Below are 9,940 nucleotides of genomic sequence, written 5' to 3'. Positions count from 1 at the left end.
ACATTACTGATAAATTAAAATAAACAGTAACTTGAATAAAAAACTAACAGAAACCATTACTGTTCTTGTTACTGGATCCTCCTTCTCCTCCTCCGCTCACTGGAAAGTTAACAGACAATACTATAGAGTCGCCACAATGAATGTTGTGTATTCAAAGACCAATAATTTCTGAAGCTTTCACTTTGGCAGGCAAAGTGCTGTGTTGCTGGGATGATGAGCTCTTGAGTTCTGTCTGCAACGACAGTCTAGCTGCCCCTTCATTGTGTTGTGTCTCCAAAATGCAGGTCAGAATGGATGAAGAGTTTGAGAAAGGTCGCATCAAGAAGCTTCAGCAACAACGGATGATTGTACAGAAAAAAACCTTCACGAACTGGATAAACCAGATCTTCTCAACAAACCAGGTGAGAAGCAAGTCCTGAGGGACACCTAAATCTGGAGTTTTAAATGATGAAAGGCTGGTAAATGTTGGTATTCAGAGAGATTTGGGGAACCATATACACAAAGTTAACATCCAGGTACAGCAGGCAATTAGGAAAACAAATGTCATTTTTGCTTTTATTACCAAGGGATTAGAGTATAAGGGTAAAGGGATCTTACTACATTTGAGGAGACTTGGGTGAGACCACACCTGCAGTACTGTATATAGGTTTGGGCTTGATAACATAAAAAAGGAGCAGGATGATCCCATTCAGTCCTTCAAACCTGCTATCAGGACTTATCTTCTTTCTCTGTTTCATCTTCCCCATTATCCTCATATCCTTACCTAAAGAATGATATACTTCACCTTAGAGGGAATGCAACAGAAGTTCACTAGATTATTTCCTGAATGAGAGGAAATTGAGCAGAATGGGCATATATTATCTGAAGGAATGAGAGGTGGTCTCGAAACTTTAAAATTTCTTAGAGTTTGACCAGGTAAATATTGGGAGGTTGTTTCCCCTAGCTGCAGAGTCCAGAACTAGGAAGGATCAGTCATTTAGGGGTGGAGATGAGAAAATGAGCATTTCCTCATTAGAGGTTTGTAAGTCTTTGGAATTCTATATCCCAGACTGCTGTGGATGCTCAGTCACTTAATTTGATTTGATTTGATTTGATTTATTGTCACGTGTATTAGTGTACTGTGAAAAGTATTGTTTCTTGCGCGCTATACAGACAAAGCGTACCGTACATAGGAAATGAAAGGAGAGGGTGCAGAATGTAGTGTTACAGTCATAGCTAGGGTGTAGAGAAAGATCACCTTAATGCGAGGTAGGTCCATTCAAAAGTCTGATGGCAGCAGGGAAGAAGCTGTTTTTGGTACGCGATCTCAGACTTTTGTATCTTTTGTCCGACGGAAGAAGATGGAAGAGAGCATGTCCAGGGTGTATGGGGTCCTTGATTATGCTGGCTGCTTTTCTGAGGCAGCGAGAAGTATAGACAGAGTCAGTGGTTTGCGTGATAGACTGGGCTTCATTCACGACCCTAGTTTCTTGCGGTCTTGGACAGAGCAGGAGCCATACCAAGCTGTGATACAACCGGAAAGAATGCTTTCTATGGTGCATCTGTAGAAGTTGGTGAGAGTCGTAGCTGACATGCCAAGTTTCCTTAGTCTCCTGAGAAAGTAGAGGCATTGGTGGGCTTTCTTAACTATAGTGTCCAAATGGAGGGACCAGGACAGGTTGTTGGTGATCTGGACACCTAACACCTTGAAGCTCTCGACCCTTTCTACTTCGTCCCCATTGATGTAGACAGGGGCATGCCCTCCACTACATTTCCAAGTCAAATACTATCTCCTTAGTTTTGTTGACATTGTGGGAGAGATTATTGCCGTCACACCAGTTCATCAGATTCTCTATCTCTTTCCTGTACTGTGTCTTGTCATTGTTTGAGATCCGACCCACAATGGTGTATTCAGCAAATTTGAAAATCAAGTTGGAGGGGAATTTGGCCATACAGTCAAAGGTGTATAAGGAGTATAGTAAGGAGCTGAGGACACAGTATATAAGTATATACAAGACCATGACATATAAATTTTTGGTTTCTCAGGGAAATATAGGATACGGGAATAGAGCGGGAAGGTGTAACTGAGGTAGAAGATCAGCCATGATCTTATTGAATGGCAGAGCAGGCTCGAAGGGCCAAATTAACTAATCCAGTTCCGGTTTTTTATGTTCCTGCTTAGGTCCTGGAGAGCAGCAAGTTCAGTGGCTGTTGGGGGAAGGGAGGGTGTAAATTTGAGGGGAGTTTGGGTTGATACAGCAAGTCCAGGGTTGTGTGGGATTTGATGCAAGTCTGGAAGGCAGAAAATAATAAGCTGCCATTTTTAATGTTCTCCTTATGCTGTGTGTTGGTTTTGCAACATTTGGCACCATGCAATGAAGGATGCAAGTTAACCCCTTGTCTTACTTGCATGGGGGTTTCTGACCTTGGCCATGTAACTGGGTGCAAAGTGGGGCTAGGCAAGGAGATTGCCAAGAACTCATGTCTTATGTAAATGATTAAGGAGACAGAACCACTTGGACATACTTTGGTACACCTCCCAGTGGGTGGATTGAATGGAGTAAGATGTCTTGTCGATTTTGGGCAGAATCTTGTGGGGGCCTCAGCCACCAGCTGGGGAGCCAGTGAGACCCCATGTCATTCCTTTCGGCAAGGCCTGTCGCATCTTGTGCGAATTTGACAGGCAGGTGGCGGGCCTTTCCCCAGGACCAAGGACCCTAGTGATGTAAGTCCATCCCGCGAGAGTTGCCAGCCAAACAGAAGCCAGTATCTCTTCCATACTCAGTCGCACCACCAGAGAGATGATGGCTGCTGTTCATGTGACACCTACCTGAGGACTCAGATCACTATGGGTCTCAAGCACATGTAAATGATGGTGGGAGGGGCATTGCAGTATGGGGGTTACAGGAGAGGAGATGGAGGGGTTTCAGCAGCAATGGAATGTGTGGCTTTCAGCATCTCCCCTCCCCACCCCACCCCACCTTTGATGCCAGATCCTTCATGCCTTTAAATGAAGGACTCCCCCCCCCCCCCCCCCCCCCCGCCCGCCCCCTTCATCCCCACCTCCAATCTGGGAGTCACAAACAAATGCTAGGGTTTCCTTGTCTTGCTACCACATGATGAACCCCTCATCAGCTGCGGGGTTAATCTCATTGGTGAAGGGATGAGGCCTTTAAGTGGACAATTAATGAATTGCCCATTTAAAGGCATCAATTACTGGCAGCGTGGAACAGCTCTTCATGGACCTACCCACCAAAGACTTCATTAGGGTGGAGGGAGGAGAGTGATAGGGTTCTCACCCACCACCTGATTAAATGATACTCCTGCTACCGAACAAGATTCCCTTTCTTGGAGCCTGGGGTGAATCCCTAATGAGAGGGAAAAAAAAGCAATATGACATCAACTCACTTGATACTCAAACCCTTCACAGTTTTGCTCAGTGCTGTAGTGTTTTAAAATTGCAGCTATCACTTGAAGTTGCCATACAGAATTGTAAGAAGTCTCACAACACCAGGTTAATGTCCAACAGGTTCATTTGGTAGCACAAGCCACAAGCTTTCGGAGCGCTGCTCCTTCATCAGGTGAGTGGGAGTCGTGTTACCCCAGTCCAATGCCGGCATCTCCACATCATGCAGAATTGTACCAGGAGAGGGAATCTGCAAAAAGAAACAGAAAGTATAGAGAACCTGTTTTAATAAAGGAACCATGTTTGCTCATGTTCTTCTAATTCTGGTCTGTCTTGGACAGTTTCAACTCCCAAGAATGTCACAATGACAAAACGATGATGCAAAATAAGACGGTATGAATTATTTTGGAGGTTCTTTCCTCTCTTTTACAGTGCAAACAGCATTTTCAGTTGCAGACAGCATTCAAGCTTATAAAAACAGTCAGGCTGTGTTCAGTGCATGCAGATCCAATAAGCAGGAAAGCTTTTGCAGAGAAGTTTTAACACTATTGCAAGATGGAAATGCTTTTGTCTATGCCAAATCTATCATGTTTTGCAATACATTTGGAGCTATCCTCTGTATGTTCCCAATGATGAAGGAGTCCAGAGCTAGGTTGAGGAAAAGGGGTAAACCTTTCAGGACTGAAGTGAGGAGAAATTTCTTCATGCAGAGAGTGGTGAATCTGTGGAATTCACTACCACAAAATGTAGTTGAGGCCAAAACTTGTGTGATTTCAAGAAGAAATTAGATATAGCTCTTGGGGCTAAAGGAATATGGGGATAAGGCGGGATCAGGATATTGAATTTGATGATCAGCCATGATCAAATGAATGATGGAGCAGGCTTGAAGGGCTAAATGGCCTACTCCTACTCCTATTTTCTATGTTTCTATGCATTCCCACATTGGCAAAAATGGTTATGATATTTTAATGGGCCATGGCAAGTTTTGCCATCATCGAGGGCAAAAGGAAATAAGCAATACTTTTCCACTATGGCATTGAAGAATTATAAGATTTTTTGAAATACTTACACAAGGAAAATGACTAAGATTCGGCTGCAAAGGCACTGTCCTTCAATGTCATGCCTAAGAAGAGTATATGAAACAATCATCTTCATATACCCATGGCAACAAAGCAATGAGACAATCAACCAGTAATACATGCATTTGAGGCAACTAGCAGCCAAATGTGACTTCAGTGAAGGTGGACGGTTTGAAAGGGAAATTAAACACAAATTATCGAAGGATGTCTCTCTATGCTGGAAAGCACTGGAGAAAGACAAAAAGCTGTGCAAGCTGCTGGAAATAGCAAGGTCATTATTGCTCTCAGAATCCAGAGCTATGAAAGTTGAGGCTGCCAAGTACCACATTCCAAGTTCAGCTCCTGTGAACACTGTTCCTTGCTCACACAACAGGAAACCAAAGCTACAACCACTATCTCTCAGAGCTGCTTCCACTGAGGCATTGCTTACTCACATTGGGTAAAATGCCCTGCTGCTGGTAAACAGGGCAAAGCCTGTGTGGGAAAACCCAATCACTTTGCTAGTCTTCATCATTCAACTGCTCAGATCACTACCAACAGAAGGCTGCCATGTAATTCAGGGTCTCTGCAAACCACAAAAAACACAAAATATTTCCCCTACAACAGAGCCAAACCACTGAAAATTCTCAGGACTTTTGAAATGCCTTTGAATGAGATTGGCACCAGAACAAATGCTCTTTTTATGTCATATCTGAAGAATATGACACATTTATCAGTTTCCACACAGCAACCAATCTACACATGATTGTCATCACATAGGTGGTTCCTCTGCACAGCAACAACATTCCTGAATTGTATGTTGACTGCTTCATTGGTATGTGGAAATTGAAAGGTGTTACATATAAGTTTCATGTATACCCCAGTGTACTCCCAGTAGTGCATCAGTGATGACGAGTACTATTACATGTCAAGAAGCAAATTGAGAAGGAATTTCAGCATCTTTTTGACTTTGACATTACTGAGAAAGATAGGATGAGCCTGTGTCTCACCCGTATAAATCATCAAGAAACCCAAGAGTGAGAACCAGATTAGAATCTGCATTAATATGCAATCGCTAAGCCATACATGGAGAAAGGCACTTGACACTGACAATCAATAACATCACAGCGAAATTGTATGGTGCTAAGCACTTCGCCAAACTTGACCTCAATGCAGAGTAATATCAAACTGAGCTTGCACAAGAATCGAAGTGTCTTACAATATTCTGCACTCATCAAACTTTTTGATACAAGAGACTCAGCTTTAGAGTTAATTCAGCAGCTGAGGTATTTCTGCACATGATTCAGTCTGCAATTGAAGGCATGCCGAACATCAGTGATGACATTTCCATCTATGGTCGCACCGGAAGTGAACTCAAGACAAGCCTGCATGTATGCCTACAGCGTCTTAGAGAATGTAACCTCATCTTGAACAAAGACAAATGCCTGTTCAATGAAAGCAGAATCAAATTCTTTGGCCATGTGTTCAGCGGTGAAGGAGCATCACCTGATCCATGGGATGTCGAAGCCTTTGCAAATGGTGCAGATCCTACAAATGTGCAGTTGGTTCAAAGTCTGCCAGGACTCATCACATACTGTGGTCATTTCATTCCTGATGATGCTACATTATCTATTCCCCCAACTCAATTTGACAAAAGAGACTGCCAAGTGGGAGTGGACTAATCACACAACCAGGCTGCACACACCAGATCACGCAACGATTGTAAGCAAGTTGATAAAACCTATTTCTGCCCTGATAAAACCACATCGTTAGTGGTGAATGCAAACCTGGTTGGTTTAGGTGCAGTTTTCTTGCTAAAAGAAAGACAAGCAGGGAACCCATCAATTGCTGTGTGGTGACAAGCTGATCGCTAACACCCATAGAGCAATGTTATTTGAAATAGAAAGAGAAACACTCTCAATCATGGGGTGCCTTACACGCATTTCTTATACTTCTTTCTCCATTTGTATGAAAGCGAGTTTGAAGTTATAACTGATCATAGACCACTAGTAAACTTGTTCAACAATCCACATAGCAAACCACCTACTCACATGGAGTGTTGGATCCCCAAACTATGAGAGTATGAGTTCCATGTTAAATATCAGCTAGGCACATGGGGCGGCACGGTAGCACAGTGGTTAGCACTGCTGCTTCACAGCTCCAGGGACCTGGGTTCGATTCCCGGCTTGGGTCACTGTCTGTGTGGAGTTTGCACATTCTCTTCGTGTCTGCGTGGGTTTCCTCCGGGTGCTCCGGTTTCCTCCCACAGTCCAAAGATGTGCGGGTTAGGTTGATTGGCCATGCTAAAATTGCCCCTTAGTGTCCTGAGATGCGTAGGTTAGAGGGATTAATGGGTAAATATGTAGGGATATGGGGATAGGGCCTGGGTGGGATTGTGGTCGGTGCAGACTTGATGGGCCGAATGGCCTCTCTCTGTGCTGTAGGGTTTCTAAGATTTCACATTATCGTTTGTGACATTCATCGAAAATACCAATGAGTTCTGTAAATTTGTGAACTATTTTGGTTTCACTCATTGGAACATCTTACCCCATTGGCCAAAAGCCAATGGAGCAGTCAAGAGATTTAAGCATACCTTGAACAAAGTGATATGTACAGCTACAGCTGAGAACAAGTCATGGAAGAAACAGCTGTATCACTTTCTTCGCAATGACAGAGTGATTCACAACTTGACGACTGGAAAGCCTCCAGCTACACTCAGCTTTGCATATCCTATGAACACATGCCTTCCTGAGCTACCCCACAAAAGCTAATGATCAACTTGTACTCAAATATGATCAAGAATAAAAGGATTGAATGAGAGTAAATACAGAGAGAACCATCTGTTGAGTACTGTTGAGCAATACACTAAAGCCAGGAGATGAAGTTCTTAAGAAGTTTGATGGTTATATTCTGACATTGACTTTCCAGATGAAGAACCTGAGTTAGATGGGGCCACACCTGATGTTAGACAATGTCCTATTTGTGAGAGAAGACGTCCACTTAAGTGGCTGTGTGACGTGGTGAACTAATTTCAGTTGATGAACAGATCTTTCACCTCATTGTATATAACCAAGTAAATTAATAGTTAAATTCAAACTTAAAATATGTAATTATTTAGACTTTGGAAACAGATCATTAAAATATGCCTTGTCTCCCATTTACTAAGAAGGGGAGGGATGTAGTGTTGTAGTGTTTTGAAATTGCAATGTACATACAGTATTGTGCAGTATATATTGCAATATAGTATTATATCAGCAAAAGGAGTATGTAAATAGAAGCAGAAAGTATTCAGAAACTGTTTTAATAATGGAGACATGTTTGCTCATACACTTTTAACTGCCTCTGGCTGTATCAAGTCCTAAGAACCTCAGAGACCAGACTGTTTAAAGTGCCTCACTGAGAACCTTGTGTTGTTTCAGCTGAGGAATATAAACTCGATTGAATCTAACGGATATCAGTATGGAGAGTGAAGGAAGGTGGTATAGGAAGTTAAAGCCATAGAAAGGGCCCTTCGAAAATTGTTCTTTATAATTAGAGAAGCAGAGTCCAAGAGTAAAGAAATGATGCTAAATTTTTGCAAAACATTAGTTAGGCCACAGCTGGAATGCCATATGCAGTTTTGGGAAAGCCACAGAAAGTGTACAGTATAGATTCACCAGGATGATTTCAGGGATAGGAAATTAGAGTTATGCGGAGAGACTGTTCTTACTGGTACAGAGGAAGCAAAGGTGTGATTCCATAGAAATTTTAAAAATTAAATAGGGATTTGACAGTGAATTGGGAAGGACTGTTTCCCCTGTTTAGGGAGTTAGTGACTAGAAGTCGTTGATTTAAAATTGTCATTAAGAGAGTGAGCTTAGGAGGAATTTATTTGTGTAGGTAGAGGATTGTGGCATGTTTGTGATTGAGACAGTGACCATTGCATCATTACAGTGAAAATTGCATAAATAGTTGAAGCTGAGGAAGATAATGGACCGCAAATTCCTCTATTTAATTTCCAACACAGACATAATGAGCTCATTACTTCTCTGCTGTAAATGTTAATGGTTCTAAGGGTTCCTAAGATGTCTCAAATTAAGGGGAAGTTAAAACAAAATACTGCAGTAAATCTGATAGCGCTGATCTGGTGCTGATAGTGGCATAAAAGTAAGATAGTAGAATATGTTAATAGGAGAACAAAGGTCAGTGCTGAGTGAAAGCAAAACTAAAGAACAAGTGAGAGATGGCCTGAGGGTGGGGTTGGAGAGGGGGGTTGCGATGGGAAAAACAAAGAGAACAAAAAAGGGGTTAAGTTGGAAAAGAAAGTTCACAGTCTAAAGTTGTTGAACCCAATGTTGCAGAATGCTGCAACATGCCTAATCAGGAGATGAGGTGTTGTTCTTCCAATCTGTGTTGGGCTTCACTGAGGCATTTCAGCAGGCCAAGGATGGATGGATGGGCATAACAGCAAGATGGTGCGCTGACACAACAAACAACAGGATACTGAGGGTCATGCTTCTGGACGGAGTGAAGATGTTCCGCAAAGCAGTCACCCAGTCTGTGTTTAGTCTTCTCAATGTAAAGAAGACTACATTGGAATCAGCAAATACAGTAGATCAAATTAAAGGTGGTTTACACAATTCTGCTATCTTGCCTTTACGCCACTATCTGCACCTTCTTTAGTCCTTAATGCTATCATTAACACTCCCTTTGTCTTGTGTCCGTAACATCTTTGTCAATCTCTCTTTAGCTCCAACCTATCCATAATCTTCTTTCTGCTCCACCTTCTCCATCCCCCCACAACTTTATAATCCATCACATTTCTACACCTCTTAAGCTCTGACAAAGAGTCATACGGACAAGAAATGTGATTTTGTTTTTCTTTTCCTCTCTCCACTGATGCTGCCAAACCTACTGAGTTTATCCATAATTTTCTGTCCAAATTTAGGGTCATTATTTGTAAGGAGTTTTGGAGCACAGCCATATGGGCGAGTTCACTCCAAAATGTCACTTTAGCATTTAAAAATCTATTCTTGCAATTTCCCAGTCATATTGGAACACTTTGTGTCACCACCCTCCCCACCTCCCTAAACATCAACCCCAGTGACAGGGCCTATGTAAGTTTGGGGCTGAGGCCACCAGACCCAGTGACTAAGGACTTCTGAGGTTTTATGCAGTGATCTGTAGATTTAGTCGTGTTCCAACTTCATAAACATGGCACTAAGCATGATAAGCATCAGTTTTATTTCCGTATAAAGCATGGAATCAGCAGAAACTGTGGTTGATAAAACAATATCATTTACAATACTCGGGAAGGAATGTAGTTTCAGGATGACACAGGAGAATATCTGGTGAATTGGCTGCTGAGGCAGACTGAGGGCTGTAATTTTGAAAGAGATATTGTTGAATTACCATTGTGATAAAGGTTGTTCATATTTAACTCTAATCAGCATGGGGGGGAGCCCCTGCGACCCCTATGGTGGGCTGGGGGGAGGACCATTCATGTTCTGATCAGGGC

The 9,940-nt window shown here is 42.4% G+C and overlaps 1 protein-coding gene across 1 annotated transcript in view; it reads left to right on the top strand.

The window, feature by feature from the left end:
• Nucleotides 1-290: 290 nt before the first annotated feature.
• The window catches only part of LOC144506901 (spectrin beta chain, non-erythrocytic 5-like), a 69,143-nt gene continuing 59,493 nt past the window's right edge, over nucleotides 291-9,940 (top strand). Inside the window, exon 1 of the mRNA XM_078233254.1 lies at nucleotides 291-401. Coding sequence (XP_078089380.1) covers nucleotides 291-401 — 111 coding nt within the window. The remainder of the gene's footprint in view (nucleotides 402-9,940) is intronic.

The sequence above is a fragment of the Mustelus asterias genome, chromosome 18, assembly GCF_964213995.1.
Source record: "Mustelus asterias chromosome 18, sMusAst1.hap1.1, whole genome shotgun sequence".
NCBI lineage: Eukaryota > Metazoa > Chordata > Chondrichthyes > Carcharhiniformes > Triakidae > Mustelus > Mustelus asterias.
Note: the sequence above shows the minus strand (reverse complement) of the source record. Positions and strands in the feature narration are given on the sequence as shown.